The 17,732-nt window shown below is 48.4% G+C and overlaps 1 protein-coding gene across 1 annotated transcript in view; it reads right to left on the bottom strand.

Annotated features, from left to right (window-relative positions):
• PRPF4B (pre-mRNA processing factor 4B) overlaps positions 1 to 17,732 on the bottom strand; it is a 1,467,347-nt gene that overhangs the window by 211,028 nt on the left and 1,238,587 nt on the right. Inside the window, exon 11 of the mRNA XM_044065612.1 lies at positions 12,138 to 12,252. Within this exon, the coding sequence (XP_043921547.1) occupies positions 12,138 to 12,252 (115 nt within the window). The remainder of the gene's footprint in view (positions 1 to 12,137; positions 12,253 to 17,732) is intronic.

Here is a 17,732-nt window from a genome sequence, read left to right as displayed (position 1 = left end):
AAGGCCCTGCAGGACTGCCAAAGCAAAGCCTGCTCAGGATCTGGAGTATAATGGCAGGTTGTAGTGTTTGGTAAATGTATGCACGGAGCTCCATGTGGCAGCCTCTAGTATATCTTTTGTAGCCACTCCTCTTAGGAAAGCTGTGGATGTGGCCATAGTCCTGGTGGAGTGTGGTCTGATATTAGCTGGCACACTTTTTCCATGGAAAGAGTAACAAAATCTGATGCAGTGTCCAATCCATTTTGAGATAGTTTGTTTGGTAACTGCTTTTCCTTGCGCTCCAGCAGCACAGGCTACAAACAGTTGGTCAGACTTCCTGGTGATCTTTGTTCTGTTCAAGTAGTAGCTTAGTTGCCTGTGAATGTCCAAAGTATGCAACAGTTTTTCCCCTTTATTTTGAGGGTTATGAAAGAAGGTTGGCAGGTGGATTGCTTGATTTAGAGACACTCTAGATATCACCTTAGGCATGAATGAAGGATTGGTCCTAAGAGAAACTCTGTCCTGATGGAAAATGAGAAAAGGAGGAACTGCCATGAGGGCCTGTATCTCCTAGACTCTTCTTGCTGATGTGACTGCCAACAGGAAAGCCGTTTTCCAAGAGAGAAATTGCATTTCTGAAGATGCTGCTGGTTCGAAAGGAGGAAGAGTTAATTTTTCTAAGACGTAATTGAGGTCCCATGCAGGGATTGGTGGTTTCCTTGGAGGTTTGATATTCTTTATCCCTCTTAGAAACTGTCTTAGCAAGGGATGTGAAAACACTGGTGGATCACAGTTGTAATGTGCTGAGATAGCTGAAGCGTGGATTTTGATGGAAGAATATGAGAGGCCACTGTGAAACATTTCTGCCAAGTATTCTAAAATCTGAGGTATGTCCATCAGTGATGCATCCTGGCCCTTGTTGACATTCCAGATGCTGAATCTCTTCCATTTGGCCGAATAGGTTTTTCTGGTGGAAGGTCTGCGTGCCTCCAGCAAGATTTCCTGAACTTTTTTGGAGAGGGAGTCATGGGCCACTGTCATGGAACCCTCCAAGCTGTCAGCTGCAAGGTTTGCAGGTTCTAATGAACAGTCCTGTAATTGTGTTGAGTCAGAAGCAGAGGCCATTGAGGCAAGGGCCACGGTTTGGTGTGCTTTATGCTCAGTAGCAGTGGATACCAGTGTTGCCTTGGCCAGTCTGGAGCTATCAAGATCCCTCTTGGTTGTTCTGCCTTGATCTTCAGTAACACCTTGGTGATTAAAGGTAGAGGAGGGAATGCATAAATTGTTAGGGCCTTCCAGCTGAAGGAAAGAGCATCCGTTCTCCAGGCTAGGGGATGGTGTATCCTTGTGCAAAACCTTGCCAGATGATGATTGAGATGAGATGCAAAGAGGTCTATATCCGGTTTCCCCCATGCAGTTGTTATTTGTGAGAAAATGCGTGGGTGTAGCAGCCATTCGTGTGGATCCAAGAAATCTCTGCTCAACCTGTCTGCCAGAACATTGTCCTTGCCCGGAACAAACTGGGATTGCAGGTAGATGTTCAATTTCAGGGACTTTTCCCAAAGAATCATTGTTAATCTGCAGAGGGGGTAGGAATGAGTACCCCCTTGCTTGTTTATGTACCACATGACAGTGGTGTTGTCTGTCCGTATTAGCAGATGACCTTGCTGAAGAGATTTTCCGAAGGCTTCTATTGCATGTATCACTGCCAACATCTCTTTTTGATTTATGTGTTGATGCATTTCCATGGGAGTCCATTGTCCTTGAATGCATCTGCCATCCATGTGCGCCCCCCATCCATGATCCGAGGCATCTGTTGTAATAGTTTGACTTGTTGGAGCTTTGCTGAAAGGCATGCCTTCGTTTAAGTGGCTTGCTTGAGCCCACCACAAAAATTCCCTTTGCAGGCATGGTATGAGTGGTATTATGTCCTCTAGGTTGTGGCTGTGCTGAGACCACAAGCTTTTTAGGTACCATTGTAGCTTTCTCATGTGCAGTCTTGCCAGAGGAATTAACAGAATGCAAGATGCCATGAACCCCAGGGCCTGCAGGGTCTTCCTTGCGGACAAGTGGGTTAGTTTTGATAGGCTTTAGAAGTAGTCTGTCAAATGCTCTTCTTTCTCTTCTGTGAGAAAAGCCATTTGTAGCTGTGTGTCCAGTTTTGCTCCTAGAAAGGTAATCTCTTGGGATGGCAGTAGTCTTGATTTTTGCATGTTGAGTGTGTATCCCAAAGCCTGCAGCAGCTGAATGACATAATCCAAGTGCTTTATCAAGGTTTGTTTGCTGTCTGCTTGTATAAGGCAGTCGTCCAGGTAAGGGTATATTTGAATCCCCTGGAGTCTGCAGTGTGCCACTACTGATGCCAGGCATTTCGTGAATACTCTGGGAGCAGTAGATAAGCCAAACGGCAATGCTGAGAATTGATGGTGCTCTGTTCCTGCAAGAAATCTGAGGTATCTTCTGCAACTGTGTCTGATTGGGACATGCAGGTATGCCTCCTTGAGGTCCAGAGTAACCAGCCAAGACCCCTTGCCCAGCATGGAAAGAAGTTGCTGTAACGTCAGCATCTTGAATTTTGGCACAATGAGAAAAGTGTTTAGAGTGGACAAGTCCAGTATAGGTCTCCATTGTTTTTCTTTTCTTGGAACAAGGAACAGTCTTGAGTAAAATCCCAGGCCTTGTTCCTGAGGAGGAACCTTCTCTATTGCTTTGATTTGTCTCAGCTTTGAAATTTGCTCGAATGCCTCTGCCCTTTGATTTTGTGGCAGGTTTGGCATGCCTTGTTTTGTTGGTAAAGTATGGAAGTGGAACCTGTAGCCTTGGTCTATTATGTCCAGAATCCATTTGTCCTTTGTTAAAATGTGCCAATTTTTTGAAAATAAGGATAATTTTCCGCCTAAAGGTGCTTCTCTTTGAGCCTTGGTCGGCGGTGTCAAAGGCAAGTCATTGTGATTGTCCCTGTGGGGCAGGGGAAGTCCCTGCGCCACCTCTCTGATTAGTCGGTTGCCATTGGCGTCCCCATGTAGGAGCCTCGGTATTGCCCTCTTCCTCGAGCACGCCTGTTTTTTCCCCTTTGAAACTTGTCAGCGTCCGGAAAGGACCAGTTCTTAGAAGGCCAATTCCTGCTGAACCTAGGAGGCTGGACCTGGAGGAAATCCTTGACTGTTTGCACTGATTTAGCCTTTTCCTCAATTGATTTCAACACATCCTGAGCATTAGTACTAAATAGCTTGTGTTTTTCCAGAAGTGCATCTAGAAGCTTTGCTTTAACATGATCTGGTAATGGCTGTTCTTTTAACCATGCATGTCTACGTATGACAGCCCCTGTCATAGCTGCCCTACATGAAGCTTCCAATGCATCATATCCACACTGAAGAAAATGATTGCTAAACTGCTGTGTGTTGTGAACCACATCCTGCAAGGCCTTTCTATCTAAAGGCTCAGGAGAGGCTAACTTTTTCTGCAAATCATCCATCAAGAAACCCTGATACTGAAACATATGAAAAAGGCAATTGAGGGCTCTCATGGCCAGTGTGGTTGAGGTATAAACTTTTTTGCCCCACCTCTCCAGAGACCTAGCTTCCCTGTCTGAGGGCAAATGATTCTTGGCCGTGGATGATGTCACCCCTTTGGGCCCCTTGGAAATTGTTTCTAAATCAACAGCATGGGCCTTAAAGAAATGTTTGTGAGTTTCAGGGACCCTGTAGTATCTGTCCGGCTTGACAGGAGCAGGTGGGAGAGAATCAGGAGAAACACTCGAATCTGACTACACATCATCTAGAACATCTAGCACAGGGGGGATAGCTAAAGGCCTGTGTTGGGGTAGCTTAAGGAAGGTACGAAGCAGTTTCCTGGAGTCGGAGAATTCCTGGCCTTGCCACTGAAAGTGCTCTCTCATGGAGTGGAGAAGATCTCCAAAAGAAATATCCTCAGGAGGAGAGGCAGAGGGGATAGAATCCTCCGCTTCTGAATCCTCGTAGGCCTGGAAGGACTCTTCCTGGGTATCTGAGTGATCACAGTCACCAGAGGCTTCATCTGAAGAAAGGGTGTCTGTATGCTCAACCCTGGGCCTTTTGTCAGAAGGAGGCTGAGATCCTCTATCAGGATGGGCCTGGGAGCCTCTGATTAAGGAAATTAAATCTGCAGCTAAAGACATGATTTGTTTATCAGCAGTGGGCTGAGGCAGAGCTTTAGGGTGAGACTTAGCCTGGCTAGCAGCCTTAGCACGTGTGTAGGCCTTGATAGACATAGACATAGGGGGCCTAGCTGCCCCACGTGCTGGAGTAACCTTGTCCACTGGTATGGTCTCAGGCAAATCTTGGGCTTCAGAATCTGGAGGAAAATCAACCACCGGCACCGGCGCAGGCTCCGGGGCCGGAGTGATCGGTAAAGTGGTGTCGTCGGTCCGGAGCGTTGGAACAACCGCCTCAGAAGAGACCGACGCACTCGCTGTAATTTTTGGCGTGGTGTCGGTGGAAGTCGCGGGCCGAGGATGTCGGTCCCGGTTTTTTGGAAATATGAGGTGTCTGTTGTTCTGACGGCATGGTATAGGAGAATTTGTCGCCAAAACAGTCTTCAGCAAACTCTGCCCGGCGCCTGAGGGTGCGCTTATTGAAGCAAGCACAGGCAGCACAGGCCGAGACGTCGTGGTCTGGGCCAAGGCAGGGGAGGCAGTAAGAATGGAAATCCTTATGAGGTATTTGTTTACCACAAGACAAACAGTTATTAACTTTTTCAGTTTTTTCTGACATCGGAGGCAAGAAAAAGATCCCCAATGGGGTACTTAGCTTTTTTTGATGACTTTGGATACGTAAAACACAGGAGCTGACCGACCGGCACTTGCGAACTGCTTCTGCTTCGGGCACCGCGCGGCAAGAAAGACTGAGGAAGATGGTATGGGCTGATGCTTTTATACCCCAGCTGCTCTGACGTCGGGGAGGAGGCGACATCAGCTGACATCGGACCCAGACTTTGGAATCCGGCCGACCGATGGCTGCCTAAGGCAGGACAACCCATATGTAAGGACTGCAGTTGCATTCTTGAAGGACATCCCCCCATCCTTCAACCTATTCAGACACCGACCCCAGGCCATCAACTACTTCTAACCCTGTCATTACTAACCCCCATACTAAACAAAATGTCATACAAACCCCATTTTCATTTCAGCCCATACCCACTGACACCATTAAGAAATTGCTACAAAAACCAAAACCCTGCTCTACTTCAGCTGGCAATCTCCCTCCATACTACCTCAAACTGGCTGTTAACTCAGTTGTCTACACAATCAATATCCTTATAAATAGGTCTTTATCCGAATCAGAAGTACTTACCATATTGAAACAATCTCACATCACCCCCATCCACAAAGGAGGCAACTCTTTTGATCTATCCCGTTTCCGTCCTATATCCATCTTGTCAACCATATCCAAAATTCTAGAGAGAGGTATCCATCAGCAGGTAATGCAATATCTATTGCAAAATTAGAAGTTATGTACTCACCATAACGTTCCATCTGAGTAGGTGTATTCATTTGTCTGCAACCTGTGGGTTATGGATCCGATATCGGATCCGAACCGGCATGGTTTACCAGCTATGGATCCAAGCTCTCAGCTCCTCCCCTCACCCATAATGCCCTGCTCTACCCTCATGACCTCAGATCGAGTTTGCCAACAGCAAAAAAACCCTGAAAAGGGTAACAGATAATATGCAGGAAACTGAAAGGCCAGGGGGATAGGAGGGCGGGATGGTTGCAGACAAATGAATACACCTACTCAGATGGAACGTTATGGTGAGTACATAACTTCTAAATCTGAAGTAGGAGATTCATTTGTCTGCAACCTGTGGGACAGAGTCCCCAGCTACCTGAATCTTGGGCGGCCATCATGGAAGGATATTCCAGAGCACCGCGAGCCAAATGATGCTCTACCCCTAGATGCAAGATCCAACTTATAGTGGGAAATAAAAGTATGAGATGAAGCCCACGTGGCTGCTGCACAAATATCATCTAGAGGAATCCTAGCCTTGAAGGCTGCCGAGGTAGATACTGACCGGGTTGAATGGGCATGTACACCCTCCGGTGCGGGCCTTCCTGAAGCTTGATAAGCCAATAAGATGCACTGTGAAATCCAGCGAGACAGAGAAACTTTAGAAATTGGCTTGCCCAAATTAAATTTAGCAAAGGAAATAAACAACTGGTCGGATTGCCTATGACCAGCCGTTCTGTTTAGATAAAATCTAAGTTGCCTGTGAACATCTAATGAGTGAAGCTTGTATTCACCTTTGTTTTCATATTTAGGAAGAAAACAGGGAGGTTAATGGACTGATTAATGTTTGCTTCAGAAGCAACTTTAGGAAGAAAGGACGGGTTGGTCCTGAGGTAAACACGGTCCGGATGAAATACCAAGTAAGGAGGTTTAGCTGATAATGCTTGAAGCTCTGAAACTCTCTTGGCCGATGTAATGGCTACCAAAAAGGCTGTCTTGTAAGACAAGAATTTGAGATCCACCGTAGCCGCTGGTTCAAAAGGCGGTCAAGGCCTGGAGAACCAAAGAGAGGTCCCAAGGAGGAACCGCTTGTTTTACAGGGGGCCTGAGAAGAAAAGTACCTATAAGGAAAATTTTACACAACTTGGCTGACATAAGAGGATTAGAGTCATGGCCAATGTGATAATGAGAAATTGCCGCCAGTTGTACTTTGACTGTGTAACTGCTGGCACCATCGTTAAAAAGAGTGGTTAGAAAGTCAAGCACTAAGGGGAGAGGAACCGTGAAGGGATTCAGGCCTTGCCGCTCCGCCCACAAAGAAAACCGTTTCCACTTGCTGCGGTAGACTTTCCTAGTGGACGGTTTATGAACTGCCACCAGTATTGCCTTAACAGGTGACGAAATACCGGGAGTCCTGATCAAGAGTGGAACTGGAGCAGCCAAGCGGTCAGCTTCAGTTTGTCCAGGTTTGGAGGAGGTATGCAGGATGGATGGGATATCAGATCCGGAATGGGATCTAGAATCCAAGGAGGATTCACCGAGTGAGACCTTAGAAAGGGGAACCAGATCTGTCGAGGCCAAAACGGAGCAATGAGAATCATTCTGCAACCCACCCGAGAGGCTTTCTGAAGAACTTGGAGCATCAGAGGCAAGGGTGGATAAGCGTAAAGAAGACCGGGTGGCCAAGCATGCACCAGAGCGTCTCTTGGAGAACCTCCTGGAGGGGGTATCAGAACGAAAAAACTGTCGCACTTGGTGTTTGAGGGAGAGGCAAAAAGATCGCATGAAGGAGTTCCCCACCGTGCGAATATGCGTTCCGCTACTTGAAAATTGAGAGACCACTCGTAAGGGGTCAGAATGGTGCGACTGAGCTTGTCCGCCAGGATGTTGGACCGACCGGAATGTGCGTTGCTATTAGAAAGCGGTTGGTGGAGATTGCCCATTCCCAAACTCTCATGGCTTCTCGACAAAGGGGTAAGACCTTGTTCCCCTTGCTTGTTGATGTACCAGACCACAGACATGTTGTCCGATTGAATCGCAATTGTTCCCAAGGGAAGAAAGTCCTGAAGTGCTAGCAACGCTAAGAGCACTGCTCTCATCTCTAGAACGTTGATATGCAGTAAGGTCTCTGTATCGTTCCACGTGCCTTGGACGGTCCGGCCCATAAAATGCCCCCACCCGAGGCGGGAGGCGTCCGTGGTCACCGTGGCGAGGGGGGGAAAAGCACAAAATGGGCGGCCTCCGTGGAGATCTGGAGAGTGAAGCCACCACAGGAGGGACCGCTTGCAAGCCTTGCTGATCGCAATGGGATGATGCATAGGGAGAGCAAGGTATGACCACTGTACTAAGAGAGTCCACTGGAGGATGCGCATATTGAGCCTGGCAAGAGGGAGAAGTGCTATAGCAGACGCCATGGACCCTAGAGCCCTCAGGACCAATTCCGCCGGAACAGAACTTGAGTGGAGAATGGCCCGCACCTGGAGCTGCAGATTTTGAACTCTGTCCGCAGTGAGGAAGGCTCGTAAACTCCTTGTGTCTAGCCTGGCCCCTATAAAATCTAAGAGCTGTGTGGGCGCCAGGTTGGATTTCTTTGTATTTATTGTAATGCCCAGAAAGGGAGCAAGATGGAGAAAGGAGTCTCGCGCCAATAATAGTAGATGCCTTGTTGGGGCGGTAAGAAGCCAGTCGTCCAGGTAGGGAAAGACCTGCACCCCCTGAAGCCTCAGGTGGGCCGCTACCACTGCTAATACTTTGGTGAACACCCTGGGGGCTGTGGTGAGACCAAAGGGAAGGACCCGGAACTGGTAGTGACTGGCTCCCAGCCGGAAGTGGAGGAACCTCCTGGAGCACCTGTCCATCAGGATGTGGTAGTACGCATCTTTGAGGTCTATAGAGCACATCCAGTGATTTTCTCCCAGAAGGGGGAGAATAGATTGCAGAGTGACCATTCGGAAGTTTTCCTTGGGGACTGCCAGATTCAAGAGAGAAAGGTCTAGAATTGGTCTTAGTTCCCCCGTCTTCTTTGGCACTAAAAAGAACCTGGAGTAGAACCCTGATCCGATCTGGTCTGGGGGGACGGGCTGGATGGCTCTTTTCATTAGCAGATGGCCAATTTCTGCCAAAGCGGCCTCCCGTTGACCGGGTGGAACGTCTGGGAGGGACTTCAACTTTGGAAAGTGAAGGAAAGGGATGCGGTATCCTCTGGATATGATTTGGAGAACCCAGCGGTCTGATGTTATGGACTCCCATGCCGCTAGGTGCCCCGCAAAACGTCCCCCGACTGCCTCCAGAGTGGAGCAGCCGGGCAACCCCTCAGGGTTGCTGCGCGGGCCGTTCAGAGAAAGGTTCTCTGGACCTGATGTTTCTGGGAGCCCCTCTGCCTCTAGGGCGGCGTCCTCCCTGTCCTCCTCTGCCACGGAAGGACTGGTTGTCCGGAGCAGGCTGGGACTGCTGCGACTTCCGGAACCACATCTTCTTCTGACCCTTTTGGTTCCTAGAGTAGGGCCTCTGGGGTGCAGAGAAGCGGATTCCGACGGCAGACAGCGTCTTCCCGTCCTTCTCGCTCTGGGTCAAGGTTTCGCGAATGGTTTTGCCAAAGAGGGCAGAACCATCAAAGGGGGCGTTCGCAAACGACACTTTGAAGGGCTCAGAAAAATCGCAGTGACGGAGCCAGGCCTGACGTCTAGTGACTAGGCCTGCCCCTGCAGCTCTAGCGGCGCCTTCCGTAGCGTGGGAGAGTAGCCGCATAGAGGTATTAGTAACTGATCTAAGAGTGGCCATGCGGGTGGAGTGCAGCACCCTGTCCTCCTCCGACATGGACTCTGGGGGAGATGCAGCGTATTCTTTAATGAGATCTCGCTGCATCCTAATGACGTGTGCCAGGTAGTTCAGCGCCCTTACCGAGAAGGTCGCTGAACTAAACATCTTCTTCCCCAAGCGGTCCATCATCCGAGACTCCTTGCTCGGGGGATGGACTGAGGGACTCTCCTGAGCAAGTTCCCTCTTGGTGGCCACCGCCGTCAACATGGCATCTACCGGAGGCCCCTTACTCCAATGGGCATGGTCGGAGGGTGGGCTGAGGATCCTATCGGGCCTCTTAGGAATTGGCTCCACAGTGTCCGGTTCCTTCCACGCCCTGGTGGTAATGAGGTCCACCAGGGGGTCGGCAGGAGGGGACACCCAAGAGGTAGACGGGCCCGCTTCAAATGCCTCCAAGAACACGGACTCGTCCGAGGAAGACTTGGGGGCAGACCACCCCCCCCTTATACGGAGCATTTCCATGATGTCCCCAAATGAGACATCCTCGGGGGTTGACCGTGGGGAGCCTTCCCCTTCCTCCAAGTCCGTGTCTTCCGTGAGAGACTCGGGGGAGTCAATGTGCCTCCTTTATGTATGTTAAGTATGCTTGCGAGGAACATCCTCTGGGGGGCTGTCAGAGGACTCCTCGCAAGCAGCAACCTGTTCCATTGGAGCAGCTTGGGGCACAGAAGTGGGATGTCCCAAGGGCCAGATGGTGGAAGCCTGGCCCAGTGCAGAGGGAGCGCGGGACGGAGCCGAAACAAGTGCCGGGGGTCCGGAGACCCTCAACAGGGCCCTCTCCACTACATCAAACGCCGAAGGGGAGCCGACCTCGACCAAAGGATCCGACAATCGGCTCCCCCATGGATCCGAAGAGTGGATCGGAGCCGGCGCCGAAGCGCTCGGATCCGAAGGGACAGTGCGCTCCGACACAGACGGCGCCGAAGGAGCACTGATCCCCCCGGATCCAAGGCTCGGATCCAGGCTCCGAGAGGTCGGATCTGATGCACTCGAGGGCAGGGTCGGATCCGAAGTACAAAGTACTATCGGCGCCGACCCACCCCCGGCTCGGGAGCTGCTCGGCTCCAGCTGCTCCGAACCCGGATAGCGGGTCGGAGAAGGAGCAATCGGTTTGAAAAAGGGTGTTGAGCTCCCCCCCAGAGGGGGGGGGGAGGCAAGAGCACTCCCATCTACATCTGGGCCTGGATGAACCTTCTCATCATCCGGTCCAGATCAGCATCCGAAAGGCTATACGTGGATCTCGACGAGGCTACCGAGGTAGGCCTGGAGTGCCTCCTCGATAGCCTCGACGGAGATCGGGTCTCCTCCTCCTCAGGTCCCGGTGAAAAACACAATGGAAACCGGAGCCGAGAAGGAGGAGACCGAGCCGACAATGGAGCCGACAACGGAGCCGGGGGAGAAGCCCGCTTGGCTGGCGGGGCCGAAACAGAGGTCTCGGCCCGCCGCTTATGGTGCTTCTCCCTCCGGTCCCTTTTCTTAGCATCCCTCTCCTCCGAACCAGAAATGGGAGGTTGAGTCCCAGGAGGAGGAGGGGGTGCCACAGAAGGAATAACCGTAGGTACGGTTACTCCCGAAGGAGCGGAGGTCGGAGCCGAGTCCGGCGGTAAAAGGCCCGCCAAGACAAGCTTGGACCTCCGCTCCTTCAATGCCCTGGGGTTGAACCCTGCACAAATGGAACATCCAGATGTGAGGTGTTCAACCCCCAGGCATCTAACACACCGAGTGTGGCCATCAGCTGGGGAAAGCTTATGGCCACACTCGGAGCATTTAGAAAAGATAGATTTGGGTTGCTCTGCCATCCCAATCTAACAAAGAAGTTACTAAAACTAAAAGTAACTAAACAACAAAAAATGCACTCACAGGCCCAACACACACACACACTACGCTAACAGCGAGGGGAGGGATATAACTTTTAGATTAACTCTAAAAAAGTAAATATATCAAAGGGGGTACCTACACTTTCACACAAAAAATCAATAAAAACTTTTAAATTCTGAAATTTAACACTTAAAACTAGCACTTAGCTTGAGAGCTTGAGAAACAAATCCAGTCACCATGCACGGCAAACGAGATCTGAGGTCATGAGGGTAGAGCAGGGCATTATGGGTGAGGGGAGGAGCTGAGAGCTTGGATCCATAGCTGGTAAACCATGCCGGTTCGGATCCGATATCGGATCCATAACCCACAGGTTGCAGACAAATGAATCTCCTACTTCAGATCAATCTTTTAACCAAAACCCAACATGGCTTCCGACGTAGCCACAGCACAGCTACAGCCCTATTATCTTTTACAGGCAGCATGAACAAGGCCAGAGATGCAGGATGCTATACAGTCTCAGTATTGCTTGATCTCTCTAAGACCTTTGACACAGTGTCTCACCGATTACTTTTGAACACACTGTAACTTAGGCTTCTCACATAACACAGTAAAATGGTTTCAGAGCTACCTCAGGGATCATGCTGCACAACCAGAGAGAAAAGAGAAGTCGGTTAAAAAAAAGAGGTGGCGGGATCAATGCCAGCACACAGAGATATAGCACCAGTAGTGATTTCCTATGAACAAGAGTGATCCAGAAATTCACTTGACTCTTGATAAGTCAGATTCATACTCAATTTATTGGCACACTAAGTATTTATCTTGTAACAACCTAAATATTAATTTATTTTTTAAAATTAAAAACAGAGTAATATATTAACTACCAATAGCACTGAAAGTATTGCAAACATATCACTTCTGTGTATTAAAATTCCCAGACTGTAAAGAATCTGAAAATAAAAAAATGCACTTTTGTCAAGCATAAACTAAGAAAATAATTTAAAACACACCATCCAACAAAATGTTGCTTCAGATACTTACTAATTTCAGGAGCTCTATAAAATCTGCTGACAAGGTATGGTGTTATTTCGTTATCTGCAATATGTGAAGCTGAACCAAAATCACACAGTTTTAAAATGGTTTTAGATTCATTTACCTAGAGAAAACATGTACACAAAATGATGTTATTTAATAAAATAAGAAATGGTTAAATAAAAATCAGCAGTATTAATAAGTAATAAAGTGCATTCATAATAACAGTAGATATTAAAAACCAGGATACATGCTACAGGAGAGTCAAGCCAATTAAGCTAAAGTTAGAGGTGCTCAGCACTCCCCAAAGCCTCATGATGTACCTAGGAGTGAGTGGTTGTTTATACTGCACTACGGTAATTAGAAGCAGCCCAGCAATAAAAGGTACAGTTGTGTACACTTACCATAAATGTAGATGTTCGAGTTTATTTACTGTTGCAGTCATAACATTTGGGTTATACTACCAGGGGTAGCCCTTAGTCGGCCTGAATACCAGAGGCTTAGTATTTCTGCATCGGTTGCTGCTGCTTCAGGACTGATGTCAGGTCATCAGTGGTACAAAAACAGGCAGCCGATGCCATTACATCAGTTTTTCTTGCCCTAACTGTTAGGAGCCCCCAAAAGGGAGCTAGATTATGGTGGAGGAACACCACTAGTAGAAAGTAAATACCAAAATTTCCTTGTAGGGCGAGAGAGAGAGAGACAGAGAGCGAGAGACAAGGGAGATGATGGAGGTAGGGAAACCAGGACTGCAACAGTGAATTCACTTGAACATCTATATTTATGGTAAGTGTACACAACTGTACTATGTTCTTCGTGTTTCACTGTTGCAGTCATCACATTTGGGTTGATTCCCAAAGCTGAAGAAAAGGGTGAAGGCAGTCAAGAAGACTGGGGGCTGGCTAGGATGCCCTGCAAGACTGCGGTGGCAAAGTCTGCCCTGGATTTGGAGAAGATAGGCAGGTGGTAATGCTTGGTGAAGGTATGAACAGATGTCCATGTTGCAGCCTCCAGGATGTCCGTGGTAGAGACCCCCCTGAGAAAAGCTGCAGGGGTGGAGGTTGCGCTGGTGGATGTGTCCCGACCCCCTTTGGGGGTGGTTTCCCGTGCTGTTTGTAGCAGAAATGGATACAGTGTGCTATCCATTTGGAGACTGTCTGGATATGGCCTTGCCCTCTGCTCCTGCAGTGAAGCTGACTAGCAATTGATCAGTTTTTCTAAAAGATTTAGTCCTGTCCAGGTACAATCTGAGCTGTCTGTGCACATCTAGAGAGTGCAGAATCCTTTCCTCCCTGTTTTGTGGGTTAGGGAAAAAGGTGGGCAAATGAATGGATTGGTTAAGAGCCACACTGGACACCATTTTAGGCATGAAGGATGGGTTAGTCCTGAGGGAGACTCTGTCAGCATGGAAAATGATGAAGGGCTCCACAGCCATAAGTGCTTGTAGCTCTGATACTCTTCTAGCTGAAGTGATGGCCAGAAGCAAGGCTGTCTTCCAAGAGAGGAATTTTAACTCTGCTGAAGCTGCAGGTTCAAAGGGGGGCAGGGTGAGCGTTTCAAATATAAAGTTAAGGTCCCAAGCTGGGGTAGGAGCTCTTTTGGGTGGCCTTAAGTTGTTAGCCCTTCTTAGGGCCTGCTTGATGAGAGGGTGCGAGAATAGGGGTGGCTCTGTGCTGAAATGAGCAGGTATGAATTTTAATAGAAGAGAAGGATAGACCCCTGTGTAGTAGGTCTGCCAGGTAATCCAGGATGTGGGGTAGGGAGGGCTGCGCCATTCCAGCTCCCTTAGCCTGGATCCAGGTGCAAAACCTTTTCCACTTGTCAGCACAGGATTTTCTAGTGCTGGGGTGTCTGGCCTCATGTATAACATCTAGAACTTGTCTGCTTAGGCTGGCAGCTTGAGGAGAGGTCAGGGAATAAGCCAGGCTGCCAGGTTGATGGTCTGCAATTGGGGATGAATGAATTCTCCATTCCTCTGGGTTAGGAGTGTTGGGATCTGAAGTAGGTGCCATGGTGGCAGGGGTGACAGGCTGCGCAGCAGTGGGTACCAGTGCTGGCATGGTCAGTCTGGGGCAATCAGGATTGCCCTCAGTTTTTCCTCCCTTATTTTGAGCAGTACCCTTGAAATGAGTGGTAGAGGGGGAAATGCATAGACTGAGATGAGAGGTTTACCCACTGGCATCCACTTTCCAGGTCTTGCTGTGAGGATCCCTGGTGCAGAATCTGCTGAGCTGATGATTGGAGTGGGAGGCAAAGAGGTCTACTTTGGGGTGCCTGATTTCTGGGTTACAAGGGTAAAGGTTCTGAGGTCTAGCTACCACTCGTGTGGGTCTAGCAGGTTTCTCCTTAAGCTGTCTGTGAGTTTAGAGAGCCTGGCAAGAATTGTGCTAACAGGTGTAGTTGCATGGCTGAAGGCATGTGCCAAAGGGTCATGGCGAGCCTGCAGAGAGGATAAGAGTGAGTCCTTCCCTGCTTGTTGATATACCACATCACTGTGGTGTTGTCTGTTTTGATCAGTAGAGGCCCCGGGGAGAGTAGGGGTCTGAAAGCGGTCAGTGTGTGCTGAACAGCTAACATTTCCTTTAGGTTGATGTGCAGATGTATTTCATTTGGGCTCCATGGGGCTGGGTGGTGTGGGGTTGTGAGAAGGGAAGTCCCTTGTTGCGGTTGCATGCTGATGCCCACCAAAGAAAATATTTCTTTAGACAAGGTATCAATGGTATAAGAGTTTCCAGGTCTTCAAAGTGTTGACACCAAAGGCTTTTTAGGTACCATTGTAGTTTCTTCATATGCAGTCTGGTGGGTCTATATTAGAATATCGAAATTTCACAATTTCGAATGTTCTAACATCGACCCCTATTCAGCGAACGCTGACAACATCGAACATGCAGAACAGTGAATTTTTTCCTAGGAAAAAAATTTGCTGTTCCGAAACACATACACACAACACAAACACACCAAACAAACAGCAATTCACACACACACACCTAAAATCTTACAGCTAATTCTACACTAAACTGTACAGACACCACTAACTATCCACTTACCTTAAGCCAAACCCTAACCCTAAGGTCTGTCACTATCGTACACTCACCTCACCCGCGCCCTAACCTTACCTCACCTCACCCGCCCTAACCCTCACGTAAACACAATCGTACACATACCTAACCCGTGCCCTAACCCTAACTCACCTAACCTGCGCCCAATCGCACACTTACCTGAACCCGACCTGTAACTTTCCACCACAGTGCTGAAAATAGCAAAACAACAGAAACAGACAACCAAATTCTTTCCTTAGGAAAAATTCTGGTTTTCTGTTGTTTCGCTATTTTCAGCGTTAGTTGAATAGGGGTCGATATCAGAACATTCGAAATTGTGAAATTTCGATGTTCTAATATACACCCCAGTCTGGCACATGGAATGAGTAGAATGCAAGAGGCCATGAACCTTAGAGCTTGCAGGATTTTCCTTGCGGATAACTAGGTTCTGGTGGGAATGCCATCCGGGATGCTGTGTCCAGCCTTGCTCCTAGGAATACAATTTTTTGTGTGGGGACTAGTTCTGATTTCTTTTCGTTGACAGTATACCCCAGGGAGGTCTGTAGGTCCTTTACAAAGATCAGGTGCTGAAGCAGCTTTTTCTGACTCTGTCTGAATCAGGCAGTCGTCTAAGTATGGGTAAATTTGAATATTTTTTTGTCTGCAAAAAGCAACGGCGGGAGCCAGACATTTTGTGAAAACTTTGGGAGCAGTAGATAAGCCAAAGGGAAGCACATAGAACTGAAGGTGCACAGATCCTGCCCTGAAACGTAGGTATTTCCTGCATGATTCCCTGAATGGGATGTGTAGGTAGGCCTCTTTTAGGTCTAGGGTGGCTAACCAAGCATCCTTGGAAAGCATAGGTGGAAGCTGCTGGAGGGTGAGCATTATGAATTTGGTATTACTAAAAAGGTGTTTAGTATGGATAGCTCAAGGAAGGGGTGACATGTGCCCTCTTTTCTGGGTACCAGGAAGAGTCTGGAGTAGAAACCTTGGCCTATCTGTTCTGCAGGAACATGCTCTATGGCCCTCATGGAGAGCAGGGAAAGGACTTGCTTTGTGGCCTCTGCCCACTGGTTTGGAGGAAGATCTGGGAACCCTTTTAGGGTTGGCAGAATGTGGAAATAAAATTTGTATCCCTGGGACACTATGTTGAGGACCCAGAGGTCGATGGTAATGGTGGCCCAGTTGCCTGCGTGGATGGACAGTTTTCCTCCTAGGGGCACGAGCAGGTGGGCAGAGGGAGGGGGTGGAAGTGTAAAGTCATTGTGAGTTCTTACCATAAGGGGGTGGCTTTGTACTCCCGTGTTTTTGAAGTGGAGGAATTCCATTGCTTAGATTTCTGCATTCCCTGGGGCTGTTGTCTGGGGGGGGGGTCTGCTTCCTCTGGGTCTGGGCTGAGCTGGCCTGGAGGGGGCAGGAAAGGACCAGTGCTTGGAGGGGCAACGCCTACTGAACCTCGAAGGCTGGACCTGTAAGAAGTCTTTAACTGTCTACACAGATTTAGCTTTTTCTTCCATCTTTTTAAAGACCTCTTCTGCCTTGGTGCCAAATAAATTGTCTTTGTTCAAGGATGCATCCAATAATTTGGATTTGACATGGTCTGGCAAGGTCTGTTCCTTAAGCCATGCCTTCTAATGACAGAACTGGTGACTGCTGCCTGCAAGATGCTTCTAGGGCATCAAAAGCACATTGTAAGGTGTGTTTAGTTACTTGACTTGTAGAATACATTAACTCTTACAGGCTCATAGGTTGATAGGTAGGTACTATGCTATCTGCCAGAGGGCATTTATAAGCCTAGCCAGAGTGTGTCAGATTCCGCCACCTCATTAATTAATTAACTGAGCCTCTGTCAAGAAGTGCCAATGAAGTGATCCCAGGGGTGTATTTTCTGTTACCCACCCGCTCGGCAAGGTTTCTCTTGAAGAGTGATAGTGAGGGGCTCTGCCTAATGTAGTTAGAAATTTTGTTCGAAAGCATGGGGAGTCTCTGTGACAGGAATCTATCCCTCCAGCATGTTCTATTTATTGTTGTGGCGAGGTTTAGCTCACTAGAGCGAGTGGCTCGCAGTAACTTGGATTTCTTTAGGTGGAGCACGTCCATCAATTCTGAGTTGGACATGGCTTTGTAAGTCAGGCAGAGATAAGTTCTGAGTAAGCGATATGCAAATGAGTACAGCTGGAGTTTTTCCCGTCGAGCTGCATAGGACATATGTTTGAGGCCAGTAATCCTCTTGGTGAGGTACTTCTGGTCTTTCCAGCTGTTGGAAGTGTCTTGTGAGGTACATCCCAAATGGGGCATTGTACTCTATATGATGGATCTGATGAGTGCCTAGTACAGGGGCACTATAACCTCTTTATTTCTAGATGTGAACCCTTTAGTAATTAGATGGGCTACACAGAAGGATTTCCTAACTATGTTGGCAATATGATTGTCAAAGGAGAGATTACTATCTACCTGGGTCCCCAGATCTCTTATTGACTCTTCTGTATTAAGGGGGCTGCCACCTATGTGGTAATTCATAGGTGTTTTGTTTTTCCCCAAATGGGATGACTATGCATTTTTT

The sequence above is a fragment of the Protopterus annectens genome, chromosome 3.part0, assembly GCF_019279795.1.
Source record: "Protopterus annectens isolate FY-2018-M chromosome 3.part0, PAN1.0, whole genome shotgun sequence".
NCBI lineage: Eukaryota > Metazoa > Chordata > Ceratodontiformes > Protopteridae > Protopterus > Protopterus annectens.
The sequence above is the reverse complement of the archived record's forward strand: the minus strand, read 5'-3'. Positions and strand labels throughout refer to the sequence as shown.